This window comes from Zingiber officinale, chromosome 4B (genome assembly GCF_018446385.1).
Source record: "Zingiber officinale cultivar Zhangliang chromosome 4B, Zo_v1.1, whole genome shotgun sequence".
Taxonomy (NCBI): Eukaryota; Viridiplantae; Streptophyta; class Magnoliopsida; order Zingiberales; family Zingiberaceae; genus Zingiber; species Zingiber officinale.
In genome coordinates, this window is record NC_055993.1 from 127,177,028 (window position 1) to 127,196,105 (window position 19,078).

General features: G+C 49.3%; 1 protein-coding gene across 1 annotated transcript; it reads right to left on the reverse strand.

Moving 5' to 3' along the window:
- Window positions 1–14,251: 14,251 nt before the first annotated feature.
- On the reverse strand, window positions 14,252–15,468 carry LOC121978660 (peroxidase 60-like). Its single transcript, XM_042530973.1, has 4 exons — window positions 15,250–15,468; window positions 14,997–15,176; window positions 14,741–14,912; window positions 14,252–14,658 (listed from the first exon to the last, which is right to left on the reverse strand). The coding sequence occupies exons 1-4, from the start codon at window positions 15,466–15,468 to the stop codon at window positions 14,252–14,254; spliced, it is 978 nt and encodes a 325-aa protein (XP_042386907.1).
- Window positions 15,469–19,078: the final 3,610 nt, after the last annotated feature.

The window sequence follows — 19,078 nt, forward strand, 5'->3', positions numbered from 1 at the left end:
TGGGCACCCACAGTCGCCTCTAGGTTCAGATAACCTAGTAGAAGTAAGGTAAATTAATTAGCTATGATTCAGTATTTTATTTTCAGTAGTGGCACTGTACAGGATTAGATATCTGATCCGGTGGTAAGAGCGGGCCCCCCCCCTCTCTCTTGCAATGTCAACGCCGAGTGGAATTCACCGGAGTAGCCGCCCATCCGGGAGGAGTGTGGTCCGACCGGACGGACGACCATAGAAGGCCGGGCCGATGGAATCGAATACCCGGACGGGTCTGGCCGGCTCGCACTTATGGTTGGAAGGCACCCTGTCAAATCGGGGTTCCGACGCTCAGTTAAAAAGGTCATGGACCGAGCTGACCTTTTGACCGACCACAGTCATAAAGCACCCCTGTTTATTAGTCTCCACAAAGCACAAGTAAACCACTGCGGATTTTCGGCCGGATGTTGAGGGAGTTGTCCGCCCGGACGCTAGATCTGAAGCAAAGGGGAAAAGGACAAGGGAGGTCTTTTTCTGACAGCAGGTATGTTTTACGTGTAGGCCATGCTCCAAATCTTGTGACAGGAGATTCTGCTGTCCCATCGAGGACATGCTTTGACTGTAGCGGTATGGGTCAGGTGAGCTTTCTGACAACTGCATATCGAGGAAATGACATAGGACACATATGCACCTCGGTATGCGTGCCCTAACCCTTCACAACTCTATATAAAGAGCCTCAGACTTCGCCGGAGGTACGCATTCAGAGACTTTGGAAGCCACTTCGTTCATCGTAGCTTACCTGACTTGAGCGTCGGAGGGTCGCCGCCGGGAACCCCTTCCCGGCTCGACTTCTGTGCAGGCTAGCCGGAGCGTCGCGCCACCAGTGGGAGGTCTACATCAGCGAGCCGAAGAGCGCCACATGCCCAGCGTCTGTTGACTTCTGGTTCGGACAGGATCAAATTGGCGCCGTCTGTGGGAACGCTCCTGCATCCGACTGGAAACAATGGATGAGGCTGGACGACAACACACGGTGGCGCTTTCGACGGAAGAACTCGAAGCTCTGGTCGAGATAAGGGCCGCCAAACTGGTGGAACAAAAACAGAAAGCAGCAACCGAGCGGCCTAAGCAACAAGCAACATCTGCGTCAGGTGGTCGAGCGGAAGCACCTCCAGCCACCGTCGCATTCCACTGAGCCTTGTTTCGCACCCCTGAAGCCGTACCAGCTCGAAGAGATAGGGGATCTTCTTCAGACGAGATGCCAAGGCGGGATGATAGAAAAGGAAAAGCTCCCCGGGCGGGCTCATCTCCCGAGCGGATCAATCGCCAATTTTCGGAGGTTATTCTACGAGACCCTCTGCCCAAGCACTACGTGGCTCCGACGATCGGCGAGTACAACGGAACAACGGACCCGGATGATCATCTGGGTAAGTTCGATAACACAGCTACGCTCCATCAGTATACAGATGGAGTAAAGTGCCGAGTCTTTCTTACCACTCTCTCGGGATCGGCTCAACGGTGGTTTCGGAGGTTGCCGGACGGATCCATCACCAGCTTCAAGGACTTCCGAACAGCCTTCCTCCACCACTTCGCCAGCAGTCGACGTTATCAGAAGACAAGTGTCAGCTTGTTTGCCATCAAGCAAGAGCCGAGAGAATCGCTTCGAGCTTACATCCAGCGATTCAACCAGGTGGCGATGGATATCCCAACGGCCACATCGGAGACGATGATGAATGCCTTCACACAAGGCCTTGTGGATGGGGACTTCTTCCGGTCGCTCATCCGGAAGTCGCCCCAAGATTATGATCACATGCTGCATCGGGCCAACGAATACATAAACGTGGAAGAAGCGCAAGCCGCTCGGAAAAAGGAAACTCCAACCGAGCGTGCACCTGTTCATGCCGAGCGAAAACAGCACGCCGCTCAGCAGCCACCCAGAGGACCGAGGACCGAAGCAATTCGATCCCCCCACGCCAGATCGCACGTACAAGAAGTGGCTTCCGCTCGGCCCAAGCCAAAGAAGAGGTGGACCCCTATGTTCTGCTCCTTCCACCAGACGGATACGCACAACACGAGGGATTGTCGAAGTCTTCCCTTCGTGGCCAATCCCGTTCCCAGGAAAGCCGAACGACGGTCTCCTCCCATCGACAGGAGACAAAGGACCCATGAAGCCGACCGGGCCCGCACCGAAAGGCGACATCAACAGACACCCGATCGGCACAGATCTCCGAGACAGGAGAATCGCCGGGCGTCCAGAGAACGGTCACGACCGTCCACTCGGGAAGAGGAAAACAGGAGCAATACTTCCCGGGGCGAGATCAACGTTATTGCTGGCGGGCCGACCGGAGGAGACTCCAACCGAGCCAGAAAGGCGGGCGTCCGACAGCTGCAGATCCACGCAGTCGGCTGTAGCCAAGAGCGGGCAAGTGGACCGGAAATCACTTTCGGGCCCGGAGATTTAGAAGGAGTAGAAGTGCCCCACGACGACGCTCTGCTCATTAAAGCGGTAATAGCAAATTATACTATTCACCGCATATTTGTTGACACAGGGAGCTCAGTCAACATCATATTTAAGAAGACGTTCGATCAGCTGCAAATTGATCAAGCCGAGCTGCTTCCCATGACGACCCCGCTCTACGGGTTTACGGGCAACGAAGTTCAGCCGGTCGGACAAATTCGGCTGGCTACCTCATTGGGAGAAGAGCCGCTCAGGAGGACCAGGGCAATAAACTTCGTGGTGGTAGACTCTCCTTCGTCCTACAACGTCATTTTGGGACGACCGGCGCTCGGCGAATTCCGAGCGGTTGTCTCAACCTTCCACCAGAAGATAAAGTTCCCCGTGGAGGACAAAGTAGGAGAAGTACGTGGAGATCAGCTAGCAGCTCGGCGGTGCTATATAGAGATGGTCCGAGCAGAAGCTTGTTCCGCTCGGAAGGCGCCCCGAACCGACGTACACGCCATAACCGAGAAACCTCCTGCTTTAATTTATGATGAAAAGGAGGAGGTTCAGATCCATCCGACTCGATCGGAGGCCACGACTTTTATCGCTTCTGATCTGGAGGAGGGGCAAAAGGAGGAGCTGATCCAATGCCTCCAACGAAATCATGATGTTTTCGTCTGGTCGACACATGAATTACCCGGAATTTCGCCGAGCCTATCGCAGCATGAGTTGCATGTCCGACCGGACGCTCGGCCAGTAAAGCAGAGAAAAAGGGATTTCAGTGCCGAGCAGAATGCCATCATCCGGGCGGAAGTAGAAAAACTTCTGGAGGCCGGCCACATACGCGAGGTGCAGTTCCCGAGCTGGCTGGGCGGCAAGTGGAGAGTCTGCATCGACTTGGGACTTAAACAAAGCATGCCCCAGGACTTCTATCCTCGCCACGGATAGATCAGTGGTGGACTTAATTGATTTGCATGCTCGACGCATACCAAGGCTATCATCAGGTGCCGCTCGCCCGTGAAGATCAAGAAAAAGTTAGTTTTGTGACGGCCGACGACACATATTGCTATAATGTGATGCCGTTCGGCTTGAAGAATGTCGGGGCCACCTATCAACGCTTGATGAACAAGGTGTTCAAGGAGCAGATCGGCGTAATCTGGAAGTCTATGTAGACGACATTCTTATCAAATCCGTCCGGGCGGCCATCTCTTCGAGGACATGGAAGAAACCTTCCGAGCTACGCAAATATGGAGTCAAGCTAAATCCTCGAAATGCTTGCAAAGAGCAGGCGTTTCTTGGGATATATAGTGACCGAGCGGGAATCAATCCCAAGAAGGTGAAAGCTCTGCAAGACATGCCGCCTCCGAAATACAAGGGAAGTTCAACGGTTGACCGGTCGGATAACTGCTTGTCGATTCATCTCCAAAACCGCCGGAGCCTTCCATTCTTCAAGATCTGCGCAAGGCTACTAAGTTCCAGTGGGATGAAGAATGTGATCGAGCGTTCGGAGAATTGAAGACATATCTTAATTCTCTGCCAGTGCTAAGCCGATCGGGGTGAGTCACTTTATATTTATCTGTCATCGAGCATGTTGTAGGCTCGGCACTTGTGAGGACGGGCGCAGCCGGTGTATTTTCTAAGCCACATTTTGAAAGATCTTGAATCTCGTTACCGGGCTCGAGAAGTTGGCTTTCGCTTTGGTTCTCGCCGCCGACCATATTTCTTGGCTCACACCATCATCGTCCGGGCGAATAGCCCACTAGGAAGAGTGCTGTTGAATCCAGAAGCGGCCGAACGGCTCATCAAGTGGACGACAGAACTAAGTGAATTTGACATCCAATATCAGCCCCGCTCGGCGATCAAAGCGCAATCCTTGGCTGATTTTGTGACCGAAGTGCAGAGGCCAGAGCCGGAAGCTCTGTGGAGAATATATGTGGATGGGTCTTCCACTCGGCTCGGAAGTGGGATCGGAATATTGCTACTCTCACCTCAAGAAGAAAAGATGCACCTATCCGTCCGACTAGATTACAAGGCCACCAACAATGAAGCAGAGTATGAGGCCCTCATAGCCGGATTGCAGGCAGCCCGGCATGTGGGTGCCAGTCGGGTGACTCTCTATTCGGATTCACAGTTGGCCGCTCAGCAACTTTCTGGTACCTTTGAAATCAACAGCTTTCGGCTTAAGCTCTACGCTGAAGCCTTTGAAAAACTCAAAGCCACTTTCCGAGAGGTCCTTATTCAAAAAATTCCCCGAACGGAGAACCAGGCAGCAGATGACTTGGCCAAGCTAGCAAGTTCTATAGTGCCGGTCACCCTTCAGCAACCTATTGAAAAAGTACTACTGGTGTCGCATGTCGACTGGATGGAAAGCCTCACGTTTCCAAGCGACTGGAGGACGCCCATTATAGAGTTCCTCTGCTCGGAAGCCACACCGGCCGATCGGGATGAAGCCCAGCTGCTCAGGAGGAGAGACGGTCGGTTCACACTTATCGGCGATTAGCTCTACAAGAAGGCTTTCTCTCGCCCGTTGTTGAAGTGTGTGAGCTCGGAAGATTCGGCTTACATCCTCCAGGAGGTACATCAAGGATCATGCGGAGGACATCCGGGCGGACGATCACTAGCCAAGAAGATTCTGCTAGCAGGATACTTTTGGCCGACCTTACAAATGGACGTCGCCCGGACCGTCTCTACGTGCCTTTCATGCCAGAAGTATCACAACTTCTCTCACCGACCGGCAGAGGTGATGAAAGCATCAACCGTTTCATGTCCGTTCGATCAATGGGGAATGGATATTGTGGGTCCCTTTCCAATGGCGATCGGGCAGAGGAAATTTTTGCTGGTGGCGGTCGATTATTTCTCCAAATGGGTAGAAGCCGAGCCACTAGCCAGGATCACCGAACAGATGGTCAAAAAATTCATTTGGCAACACATCATCTATAGGTTCGGTATCCCTCGCCGATTGGTTTCCGACAATGGGCGGCAATTCACAGGGAAGGTGCTGGAAGATTGGTTCAAAAGCTACGGCATCGAGCAACACTTCACGTCCGTGGCTTACCCCCAAAGCAATGGTCAAGCCGAAGTAGCCAACCGGGAAATTCTCCGTATTCTGCGCGCTCGGCTCGACCACGTGGGAGGAAGTTGGCCGGATGAAGTGCCGGGCGTTTTATGGGCCATCCGGACGACTCCTAAGGAAGGAACGGGCGTTACACCTTTTCATCTGGTGTACGACGGCGAAGCGGTCATTCCGGTTGAAGTCGGCGTCGAGTCCGTCCGGGTCCAATGTTATGATGAAGGCAACGCCGAGCGGAGGAATATGGAGCTGGATTTGGTTGACGAAGAGCGTGCCAAAGCATCCATTCGGCTGATGGCGTACCGTCAACGAATGAAGCAAAACTATAACCGGCGCATCATTCCCCGATCATTCCAGGTCGGTGACCTTGTCTGGAAGAAAGTCAAGCCGGTCGGCGACGTCGGCAAGCTTGAAGCTCCCTGGGCAGGTCCCTTCAAAGTCATCGAAAAGCTCCGCTCGGGCGCGTATTATCTGGAGGATGAGGACGGTCGGCAGCTAGATAGGCCGTGGAACGCGAACCACCTCCAGCCTTACCGGGCAGGGTGAAAGGTGTGCCTATGTAAATCATCCTGTGTACATTTTTCGACTGAATACTTGAAATGCAGAAATGAAAAGTCAAAGAAACAAATATAAGGCATCGTCATCAAGTATCGAGGGCCCCGTACCGTCCGGACGGGGGAAATTATCCGAGCCAAAGTACTCGACGAAGCAGATCCTAAGCCGTTCGGCTAAGCGAAGTAGAAAGATGGAAGCACTTTGAGTATTCTCTGCGGAAAGGAAAGCCAAGGTCGCTCGACCTGGTAAGGAGTTAGCCTTCAAGCCCGTCTAGCCCAGACGTTAAACCGTAGAGCCGCGCCGTCCGGCTATAAATATCCGCGCCGACGAGCTCCGTCGTTAAAGATCGAGAGACGAGCTCCGGCGTTAAAGACCGAGAGCCGCGCCGTCCGGCTATAAATATCCGCGCCGACGAGCTCCGTCGTTAAAGATCGAGAGCCGCGCCGTCCGGCTATAAATATCCGAACCGACGAGCTCCGTCGTTAAAGATCGAGAGCCGCGCCGTCCGGCTATAAATATCCGCGCCGACGAGCTCCGTCGTTAAAGATCGAGAGGCGCGTCTATAAATAATCCGAGCGGACGAACCGACGAGCTCCGTCGTTAAAGATCGAGGCCCGCGCCGATATATCAGCGCCGACGAGCTCGTCGTTAAAGATCGAGAGCGCGCGGTCCGGCTATAAATATCCGCGCGAGCTCCGTCGTTAAAGATCGAGAGTCGCGTCCGGCTATAAATATCCGCGACGAGCTCCGTCGTTAAAGATCGAGGCAGGCGTCTATAAATAATCCGAGCAGATTAAAGATCTAAAGTCGCGAGGCCCGCGATTTCCGAACCGACGAGCTCCGTCGTTAAAGATCGAGGGGCCGTCCGGCTATAAATATCCGCGCCGACGAGCTCCGTCGTTAAAGATCGAGACGAGCCAGCGTCTATAAATAATCCGGCGGACGAACCGGCGAGCTCCGTCGTTAAGATCGAGAGCCGTCCGGCTATAAATATCCGCGCGAGCTCCGTCGTTAAAAATCGAGAGACGAGTCGGCGTCTAGCCGAGCTCCGTCGTTAAAGATCGAGTCGCGCCGTCCGGCTATAAATATCCGCGCGAGCTCCGTTAAAGATCGAGAGGCCGTCCGGCTATAAATATCCGCACCGACGAGCTCCGTCGTTAAAGATCGAGGCCCGCGCCGATATAATCCGCGCCGGCGAGCTCCGTCGTTAAAGATCGAGAGCCGCGCCATCCGGCTATAAATATCCGCGCGAGCTCCGTCGTTAAAGATCGAGCGCCCCGTCCGGCTATAAATATCCGCGCCGACGAGCTCCGTCGTTAAAGATCGAGAGATGAGCCGGTATAAATAATCCGGGCGGACGAACCGACGAGCTCCGTCGTTAAAGATCGAGAGCCGCGCCGTCCGGCTATAAATATCCGACGAGCTCCGTCGTTAAAGATCGAGAGCCGCGTCCGGCTATAAATATCCGCGCCGACGAGCTCCGTCGTTAAAGATCGAGAGCTACGCCGATCGGCTATAAATAATCCGAGCGGACGAACCGGCGAGCTCCGTCGTTAAAGATCGAGTCGGTCCGGCTATAAATATCCGGACGAGCTCCGTCGTTAAAGATCGAGTCGCGTCCGGCTATAAATATCCGAACCGACGAGCTCCGTCGTTAAGATCGAGAGCCGGGCCGACGAGCCCAGTCGTTAAAGATCGAGAGACGAGCCGGCGTCTATAAATAATCCGAGCGGACGAACCGACGAGCTCCGTCGTTAAAGATCGAGAGCCGCGCCGTCCGGCTATAAATATCCGCGCCGACGAGCTCCGTCGTTAAAGATCGAGAGCCGCGCCGTCCGGCTATAAATATCCGCGCCGACGAGCTCCGTCGTTAAAGATCAAGAGCCGCGCCGTCCGGCTATAAATATCCGAACCGACGAGCTCCGTCGTTAAAGATCGAGAGCCGCGCCGTCCGGCTATAAATATCCGCGCCGACGAAGACGAGCCGGCGTCTATAAATAATCCGAGCGGACGAACCGACGAGCTCCGTCGTTAAAGATCGAGAGCCGCGCCGTCCGGCTATAAATATCCATGCCGTCGAGCTCCGACGTTAAATATCGAGAGACCGACGCTAAGTTCCGCTCAGGCTCGAGGTATATAGGTTCTGATCGGCTTATGACGAGCGATTCTTACTAGCAACACAGAATGATATGCGGCCGAATGGAAGGGCTGGGGAAAACAGTGATAGCAGACGAGCGGACAGCACAAGTATTAGCAAGGGGACAGTGCAAAAAGGTCGAACACACGAAAACAAAGCATTTCATTAAAATTAAAACCTTAGGCCGAGTGGCCTAAGTACAAAAAGGTTCATGTTCGTCCGAGCGACGATATTACAAGAATTACTCGATGTAGTCGTAGAGGTCCCTCGGAATGTTGTTGAGGAGCTCCACCTGATCGCCGGCCGGAATATTGGTGGAATCCGGAAGAAGGCCCTTCGACTTCAGGTAGGTCACAGTGGCCTTAATGGCCAAGTCGAAAGCCGAGTACATCCGCTCGCAAATTTTCTCCGAGAACTCGGGCGACCGGATGTGGCTTTGTCGGAGAGCGGCGACTCGGCCCGGCTCAGCATCCTGGTATTCTTTGAAGGACGCCTGGGAGCTTGTGAGGGCCTCATTCAGACGTTCAATCTTCTCCGCATCGGCCGAGCGGCCTGCCTTCTCCCGGTCAAGCTTCTCCGTCAGCTCCTTTATCCTCAACTCCAAGCCCCGGGCCTCCACATTTTTCTTCTCCAGATCGGAGATGGCTGTGTTCTTCCGAGTGGTGGCCAGAGTTATCTTTGTATCAAGCGACTTGACTTGTCGCTCGGACTCGGCTAGGGCGTGGGCCTGGTCAGCTGTTTTCTTCTGCTCAGCAGCCAGCAGAGTTTGAGCTTTCTTTAGCTCTTTTTGCAGCTTGGAGTAGGAAGGGCCTTGGGAGCCGCTCGGACCGCCCGCCGCCCGCAGTTGCCTTATCTCCTCGTCCGCCATAGCCAGGCGGCTGGCAACTGCTATCTCTTCCACCCATCTCTGAAACAAGGCGCAGTTGTTAAAAGCCGAGCGGAAATATTCGGGCAAAACTTCAAAAAACAACAAACTTACCCCCGTAGCCGCTTGCATGTGGCTGTTGGCTAGGTTCTGAAGAGGGATCAGTGCTACTCGCGCCCGAGCGTCGGCCCACATCTCGGCGAGGGGCCCTTTCAAAGTAATGGTGTGCTCGGGCGCGGTGGGCCGGTCGGCTTCTGGTAGCAACTCTTCGATTGGAAGATGAAGAGTAACTCGTACCGTGCGGCCGTGACCAGGATCAGAAGCTGGCGCAGAAATTCGCGAATGGATGGTTGAGCGTTGGACTGAACGGCGAGCAGGGGGGAGAGTGTCGACCGGAGTCGCCTCGACCGGAGTAGGCAGCTCGTCCCAGTCAGAAGGAGTCCGGTCGGACGAGATGGTCTCGGGTACAGGCGCCTTGCCTTTAGCAGCCACGGCGGCCCGGTCGGAAGGTTGGACCGCGGAGGTAGCCGAGCGCAGCGGAGTCTCCACCCGACGTCTCTTTTGCAGTGGCTGTTCCTCCTCCCGAACGGACCCTTCCTCTGGGGCCGTTGGTTCCCTGGAGGGGGTAGCTCTGCTGGCTACCTGCTGTTGAGAGGCCGGAGCGGCCGATTCAGTCTGGGTGCCGCTCTCTCCTTCGTGAGAACCGACCGGCTGAATACCCAGCGCCTCCATTTCCTTGGCCGCCGCGGCCTCCAGCGCCGCTGCCTTTCTCTTCAGAACGCCGGCCATCACCGAGTCCATGACGATGTCAGCTGCGTGAAAAGGAGGAGAAATCAGTTAGCAATTAAAGCAAGCGCCCAAGCAAAATTCTTACCGAAGCCGGTCGGAAGTGGGGTCCGTTTAGGACTCAGCCCAAAAATGTACATCACTCCCTCGTGAAGAAGTTTGTTGATGTCAAGCCGCAGACCGGCTAGTACATTTGCGGCGTGAAGATAATCCGGTCGGGTCTTGAATTTCTTCAACTCGGGAGTAGGAGGTAGATTGACCTGCCACTGGGTCGGAAAGTTGGGCTGACCGGGCATGCGAATATAGAAATAATAGTCCTTCCAGTGTTTATTGGAAGTGGGTAGTTTATTGAAGAAGACTAGACCGGGCCGAGCTTGGAACATAAAGGTGCCCGGCTCGGCTTGCTTAGGATAATAGAAATAAAAGAAGACCTCCGGTCGGAGGGGAATGTTGTGAATCTTAAACAAAACGACAACGCCGCAGAGGAGACGGAAGGTATTTGGTACTAAACTTCCGAGCGGCACGCCAAAATAATTACAGACGTCTGCTATAAAGGGATGCACGGGGAACCGCAGACCGGCGGTGAATTGGTCGCGAAGACACGGAAACCACCACGCGGCGGTCTGTGTGGCCGAGCGGCGGGACCAGCTAGACGAACTTCGATATCCTCGGGGATTTCAAAATTGTCAGCCAGAATATCAAAATCCCGTTGTTCGAAACGGGATCGCATGGTAGTATACCATGGGCCTAAGGATTGTTCTTCGGGATGAGAGGAACTGGCCATGATCCGGATAGGAGAAATCAAAAAAGGAAGTTCCAAAGACGAAGAAAGGGAATTTCAAAGACTGAAGCTAGGGGAAGAAAGGCGAATTAGATACCGGAAAGGAAGGAGGAAAGACCTAAAACCTTACTGAGGGGAGATGGATCGGGGAAAGGCGCCGGAGAGCGTCAGGGGGCAGCAACCAGATCGCCGGAGCTCCAAAGCGCAGAGAGCAGCAGTAGAGGTAATGGGGGCGTGTGAAGGTGAGAAGGAAACGAAGAGTTTTTAGGGTGAGGGCCGGGCGGCCTCCACCGTCGGATCCAGGTCACGGGAATCAAAGCATACATCTAGCCGTTTATTTCGAATTGCTTCGATCACATCAAAATATCATGCAACCGCCTCCGTACTCTGGTGGCATTGCTCCACGTGGCAGTCAATCATTCGGAGCATTTAATGAAGGTATGATCGACCTTGATGTCGAAGATTGGCGCAGAACGCGAGGAGATCCGGTGAAGGCCATCGTTGATTCATTCAAGGATATTTCCTCGGCTGACCGAGCGGAGAGTATTAGCATGGAGGAGCCGTTCGGCTAGACTCACAGTCCAGTCAGTCGGACTATTCGCCTCTTTCGACTAGACTTGAAAGGGAGGCAAGTGATCCGGTGGTAAGAGCGGGCCCCCCTCTCTCTTGCAATGTCAACGCCGAGTGGAAGTCACCGGAGTAGCCGCCCATCCGGGAGGAGTGTGGTCCGACCGGACGGACGACCATAGACGGCCGGGCCGATGGAATCGAATACCCGGACGGGTCTGGCCGGCTCGCACTTATGGTTGGAAGGCACCCTGTCAAATCGGGGTTCCGACGCTCAGTTAAAAAGGTCATGGGCCGAGCTGACCTTTTGACCGACCACAGTCATAAAGCACCCCTGTTTATTAGTCTCCACAAAGCACAAGTAAACCACTGCGGATGTCCGGCCGGATGTTGAGGGAGTTGTCCGCCCGGACGCTAGATCTGAAGCAAAGGGGAAAAGGACAAGGGAGGTCTTTTTCTGACAGCAGGTATGTTTTACGTGTAGGCCATGCTCCAAATCTTGTGACAGGGGATTCTGCTGTCCCATCGAGGACATGCTTTGACTGTAGCGGTATGGGTCAGGTGAGCTTTCTGACAACTACATACCGACGAAAGGACAGAGGACACATATGCACCTCGGTATGCGTGCCCTAACCCTTCACAACTCTATATAAAGAGCCTCAGACTTCGCCGGAGGTACGCATTTAGAGACTTTGGAAGCCACTTCTTTCATCGTAGCTTACCTGACTTGAGCGTCGGAGGGTCGCCGCCGGGAACCCCTTCCTGGCTCGACTTCTGTGCAGGCTAGCCAGAGCGTCGCGCCACCAGTGGGAGGTCTACATTAGCGAGCCGAAGAGCGCCACATGCCCAGCGTCTGTTGACTTCTGGTTCGGACAGGATCAATATCCATTGGGCTGGGCTCCCATAGTCGGTCCCTAGGTTTAGATAACCTAGTAAACCTTGCTAAATTCGGGATTTGCAACCCCGGGTTTAGTTGAGGATGCGCGCATAGCATGTACAGTTGTCGGGCCCATTAGCAGTATGATTATGTATTTTAATCTATTATATTATAGTTTTTCAAAACTCACAAAGATCAGTTATGTTAGTTGAGTTTGAATTCAGTTCCAGACTAGTTTAATTCATGTTCAGCTCAGTTTTTCCTTGTTGTTACACATGATAGTTATGGCTAGCTTTGTATGCCATGCTTTGGTGTTCATGTTCAGCTTTTATTACACATGTTTAGATGATAGTATGTCATGACTAACTTTGATTTCTATGTATGATAACATGCCATGTTTCAGTCTAATCAGTGCACTTTCAAACAGCATGTTTTAAAAGCATATTGCATCGAATGCATGTTTTAGTGAGGTAGATGGTTTCTTACTAAGTGAAAGCTTATAGATACTTTCTTTTCCTTATACTGCAGATAAAGGTAAAGGAAAGATGGACTAGCGGAGGCTGGAGGACAATGCTACGAGGATGTGTGTGGGCAGGAACTTGGAATAAAAGATCTTAGGGATCTAACAAGCTTTATTTATGTATTAGAACTTTCAACAAAATTAGTTAACTGTTAGAACCTTATTATTCTACACATAGTACATTTGCATGCCATGAATTAGTGAATCATGCGTGATATCATGTTTAAAATGTTAGCTAATACATGTTAAAAATGTTTCTAATTGTTATAGACTTGATGTGTATGAGTTGGGCACGAAATAGTGCTGAAATCAGGGGTTCTGATTTGAAATCAGAAACCCAGATCGATCTACTGATCGATCAGAATTGGGTTGTACCACTGGATCGGTCAGCTGACCGATCCAGTCGCGAACAGAGAGTTAGCGTAGAGTACAGAAGCTCACTGATCGGTCAGCCGACCGATCAGTGAGCCACGATCAGTGTACTCCTGGATCGGTCGGTAGACCCATCTAGCCACATACAAAAGCAAGATAGCTTGTGGATCGGTCAGCCGACCGATCCAGAGTTTTCTCCGTGTCGGTATCAAGCTGGATCGATCACTGGATCGATCCGACAGCCCAATCGATTCATGGATCGATTGAAATGTCTGATTACAGCTAGCAGGATATCCGAGAGGCATAGATTATCTTCCCTAGCATGTGTACAACTCCTAGGTACACCTAGAATATTAAGTTCAGATTTTACAGTAATCAGTTTAGTAAAATTTTAATCAATCCAGATTTCCGTAATAGTAATTTAGCACAGCATAATGTAGCGATCGGCCTCACAGCCTAGTCAGTAGAAGGCGGGTCGTTACATAAATAGAATTTGATGAGGTGACAATCTTGATAAGAATAAGAGTTTGTGGAGATAGAATTTGATGAGGTAACAATCTTGATAAGAATAAGAGTTCTTAGAGATAGAATAAAGAAAAATAAAGTCTTGATTCAATCACCGCAGCGACGAGCAGCTGAGTCCGACCGAGCGGAGGAGTTCCTAGTCGAGCGACTATCCCGCTCAGCCGGGCAGAAGGATCATTGATATATCTCTTAATATCCTTCTGGGAGATAGTGTCGCTGACGTAAGGTATGGTTAACCGTCGGATCGTACAACGGAAGTTTCTACTATCTTGTTAGGGATATGCATGTCCTGTTAAAGTATGGTGTCAGAGACACTCTCCTGATAGGTCCTTTTATAGGACAAATTAGAAAATATGTCCACGTCTCAAGGAGCGTGCACATCGCCCACTAGGGCGCTATATAAAAGAGGATTCATGCACTGATGGAGATATGTATTATTTACTATTCACATATGTGCTCACTATTGCTCCGTTTTCTTCCCTCACATTCTTAACTAACTACGAATCAAATACTAATGATTGATGGTAAAATCATAATCTTTTCTATTGATAGTTTTTAAAAAAATAAAATAAATGATTTCAGACCAACAATATGTAGCAATTTCTGATATTATAAATGTGCTCCAAATGTGTTCACGATTGCTTTCTCTCTTTTTCGATATTACAAAAAAAAAAAAAATTTAATAGCATTGCAAACACAGTATCATCTCATTATTTTCAAATTCCCAACTCCACTCCAAAATTAAATATGAAAATTAATTAATTAATTAATTAATTTGCTTCGATATTATTTATTGACGACTCTGCAGGACTTGCGAATCTGGCCCTGGTTCCCGGTGAGCACCTGGACGGCGCCCATCCTCACCATGGCGCCGGCGAACAGAGTCGGGAAGCTCGAGCCGCTGGCCAGCGACTTGACGGTGGAGTTGGTCAGCCCATCCACCGCAATGTTCTGGTCCACCTTCAGGATGCCTTTGTTCGCCAGGATCTGCTTGTAGTAGCTGTTGTCCACCGTCAACGCCGTCCCCTGATCGAGGAGGATGAAGTTGTTCGCGGTCGAGTTCTGCGGGCACGTCGACTTCAGCTTGGAGACGAGGGCGGGGTCCATGGCGGGGTCGGCTTTTCCGGAGCCATTGTAGTTGTAGAGGCGGCTCCGGACGAAGGAGCAGTGAGTGACGCCGACGGTGTGAGCCCCTACAAAGATTATCGACATAGTTTAGCTCATGCAACTATGAACCCGTCGATCGATCGATCGATCGACACCGTGCGTACATACCGAGCAGCAGGACTGTGTCCGAAGCACTGAGGCCCTTCGCCTTGAACGCTGCGATAGCTTGGGAAGCAGAGAAGGAATCTCCGGGGAGGTTTTTGAGAGCTTCAGATGCGAGCGAGACGTTGCCGTCCCTCCTCCCCGTTTGAACTGAATAACTATATTGGCTCCCGCCGCCCTGCCAGTCGTCGACATACAAATTAACCGAAACTAAGAAAAACAATATCAAAAGGAACTCTGTTTCTGATGATAAGCTATATACCAGGACGACGGCATCTCTGGTGGCGATGGCGATGATGTCGGCGCAGGAGACGACGCCGGGGCACTTGCTCTCCAGCGCAGACTTCGCTTGGTCGATTATGTCGTATCCTCGGACGCTCAGGTTTGGGGCTGCAGTCTTCTCGGTTCCCGTCCCGTCCAGAAGGATCGAAGCGTCGCATCCCTTCATTTCGCAACGAAATTTTGAATCGATCGCACGCAATTCTTGAAAACACGCAAAGCGCGATTAATTATACCTTGACGAAGCAGTCGTGGAAGTGGAGGCGGAGGAGGACGGGGACGATGGTTCTGTCGCTGGAGAAGCGGGAGGCGACGATGCTCTTGACCGCGCTCTCGACGTCGGTGCCATTGCATTTTCCATTGTAGAAGCCCACCTGGAGAGCGCCGCGGCTGCTGCTCGGGGCGACGGCGAGGAGGAAGAGAAGAGCAAGGGAAGCTGCAGCTACTAGGGCCATCGTCGATCGAGGAGGAGGCTGGTGAAGGGTGGAGGCAGATCGCCGGACTTTATATAGCAGTAACATGTTCAGGCAATCTGATCGGATTATGAGAGACGTGCTGTGCGTGTTGCCAGGACGTGCCTTCCAACAATCGGGATTAGTATTATATTCAAACAATTGATAACTAGTTAGGAGTTAAATCATAATTAGGATGGTAATTAAACAGGTTTCTTTAAACATCTGTCAGGCAACTCTGAGATACTTAACAAAACTTCAAATCTAATTAACAATTGCCAACCTTTTAATGTCTCTGCCTTCCCCGACCAACTTCTGTCTTCGGTTAACCTGTAAACAACCCGATAGACACATGGATCCTGCATCAGACACATCGACACCGATCATAAATTTAGACTAATGTAAGCTTGGTCAAGAAGAAAAAAAAATGGGCACCCTGTAATTATATAAATATGAAAGGGTCGCATCCTTTTTTAATAATATGAATTTATGGCTAAAGGGAAAAGGATATTGAAAATGAGTTATTTAAGTAAACCCCAAAGAGTTGCTCGTACATTTTCTTTCACCCATCAACAGTAACGGCACAAATAAATAGCTGTTTGAACGACATAATATTAGAAAGGGATCAAGAGATGAAAGAAATACACCCACAATAATGATATTTTATGAACTTATTTGGTATGAATATTATTTGTCTCATAATTAATGTTCATGAAATTGTATTAAGATTTTTTACATGACATGATACAATTACTTCTATATTTTGATCTATATATTTTGATACTTTGCATGTCATGTTATGTTATGCCTACTACTAATCCATGCAACATCTATAGGGATTGGTGCTTTTATTATTTGTGATGGAGCATTTGATACATGTATTATTATTACACGACTTGTACAAATTTTTTTTTATGCTTAGTTATAAGTTTTATATTTGTATATGTTTCATGCAATTAAGAGGTCCAAGATCAAATTACATCTCACAACAGTCATAAGATTAACTTGTTTATGTATCAAGACATATAGATATATAAGTGATATGGTATGATGATAAATTAAGTTTTGTTTATTATAAATGTTAGACATATAGATACAACTGATATATTATGATGATAAATTTTGTCTATTATAAATGCTAAATTAATGTATAAATTCAATTGATATGTTAGACACATTTTCTTATTATAAATGTAACTTTTAGTTTGTTTGTTTTCTGACGTAGCATAAGAAGACGATTGGAAGAACAAAAAGTATCTGTCGAGGTAGAAGAGGATAATTGTTGATGCAATATCCCTTGGGTCAAAGTTAACCAGGATGATTAAGCTTGAATTGGCTCAAGCTTGAGTCTTGTTGTTTAGGTTTTGATGTTTGACAATACATGGAGATTACAGGTGCAATCGTTCATTTGGGAAGATTGTTGGTACAATTCTTCTCTGGTCAAGTTTGACCAGTTAGATGTGAAGAGGAGTCGGGTAGGTCAAAATTGACCGAATACTTGACTGGGAAGTCCTGGTGAGTGAAACCAGACAGTATGAAAATCCTAGTGAGTGTATTAGGTGAAAGTCTTGATGAGTGAAGTCAGGCAGTTGTGAAAGTCCTAGTGAGTAAAGCCAGACAGTTGGGAAGTCCTGGTGAGTGAAATCAGGCAGTTGGGAAATCCTGGTGAGTGAAGCCAGGTGAAAGACCTAGTGAGTGAAGCTAGGCAGAAGGAAAATCCTAGCGAGTGAAGCCAGGTGCAAGACCTAGTGAGTGAAGCTAGGCAATATGAAAATCCTAGTGAGTGAAGCTAGATGAAGGTCCTGGTGAGTGAAGTCAAACACGTGGAAATCCAGGTGGGTCAAGGTTGACCGGACACCTGGTATTGAGAAGTCCAAGTAGGTCAAACGGTTAACCGGATACTTGACACGAGGAGAAAAGTTCAAGTGGGTCAAAGGGATTGACCGGACATTTGGTGAGAAAGTCCTAGTAGGTCGAGGGTGACCGGATGCTAGGCATAATGCCCCAACAGGTCATGGTTGACCAGATGTTGGGTTTTAGGGGCTTGGGACTTGATTAGGGCAAATCAAGTTTGATCAATCGATCAACCAATCGATTGAATCATGCCCAATCGATCTATTAATCGATTGGACTGTGTTTGCGACAAAAAACTCCTCCCAATCGATCAGTGGATCGATTGGGGGAGTGACGCCGTTGCACAGAAGCCCTCCCAATCGATCGCCCGATCTATTGGGATCCTGGAAAATCGTGAGAAGCTTTGAATCAATCGGGCAATCGATTCAGATGATTTCCAGAGAGCACAGAGGTGCTCTGGATCGATCAACCGATCGATCCAAAGCCTCTCCAATCGATTGGGATCCGACCGTTGGCGTCGACTTTTGCGAGCGTCTTCTTCAGCACTTCTTCGCCCGATTCTTCTCAATTCTACACAGCGACTTCTCTGAGCTCTCACCGCCAGTTCTTGAAGGTTCTTGGAGGCAAGTGCTGGTGCACGTTCAAGTCAAGAGGGAATCTACAACAACAAGAAGAAGTTAGGGTTAGGGTTTCCAGTGTAAATCTTGTAAGATTTCAATTGTATTTGCTTCCCTTTCTTTTTTCTTGTATTGAGAGTGTGGTAGGGCTTCTCCGCCTTCAGTAGTTACCGTAAATGAGTGTTTTCATAGTGGAGAGTGCTCGTGTGTGTAGATCCTTGGATTAGTCACCTCTTCTTAAGGTGAATACCAAGTAAATCATTGTGTTAGCGTTATATTTTTGTTTCTTATACATTTCGCTGCATATCATCATCAAGAAGCAAGCTACGACGAGCGCGACGAACTATTCACCCCTTCTTCCCTCGAGAGCAGATCTCCTGGTCCGCAAATTGTGGACCAGGGAATGATCCACTACATGTGGACCTTTGATTTGAATGAACCCCACTTATTTAAAAGTGGGGTCCATTCAAATTAAAGGTCCAGATCAGTGGACCATCCCCTGGTCCGCAATTTGCGGACCAAGAGATCCCTGCTGTCTTCCCTCTAGCATATTTCGCTCCTAACAATAATGATTTCTATTTGTATCTTTCCATCCTTTGATATCATTTGGTATGATGAGACTTGTTGAACTATGAATTTTATATATTTATGGATATGATGGATTGACTTGTATGAATATGTCTGTTTGATTTGTTTATGTCATGGTCATTTGGGATATTTTATTTGGATTTATTTGAAATGTTGAATATGTGATATTAAATTTTGTATATAAGTTGTATTGAAATGTTTAATTGTTGTGTATATGACGTGTTGGATTTGTGGATTTGTATATAGGATGTGTTGATGTTTAATTGTTGTGTATAAACATGTTTAATATGAAGATATTTGTAAGCATGATAAAATGTTTAAATGAGCCTGTTCTGTGGAAAAAATTTGAGTTTTGCTATAAATTTTAGACGAATTTTTTTTTTGACACAAACTCATTGTAAAATACTATTTATCACAAATCTGCAACAAGAAGCTCTTTTTATCGTAGATTTGTGATAAAAATCTAATTTCGTCACATATTTACGATGAAAAATTGATTCATTGTAAATTTGTAATAAATCCAAATTCGTTGTAAATTTATAACAAATTTGAAT

Coding starts and splice junctions, on each gene's coding strand:
- LOC121978660 (XM_042530973.1), bottom strand. CDS start 15,468: ATGGCCCTAGTAGCTGCAGCTTCCCTTGCTCTTCTCTTCCTCCTCGCC. Junction 15,177..15,249: donor TCCACGACTGCTTCGTCAAG/GTATAATTAATC, acceptor TGCGAAATGAAG/GGATGCGACGCTTCGATCCT. Junction 14,659..14,740: donor GGACACAGTCCTGCTGCTCG/GTATGTACGCAC, acceptor TAATCTTTGTAG/GGGCTCACACCGTCGGCGTC.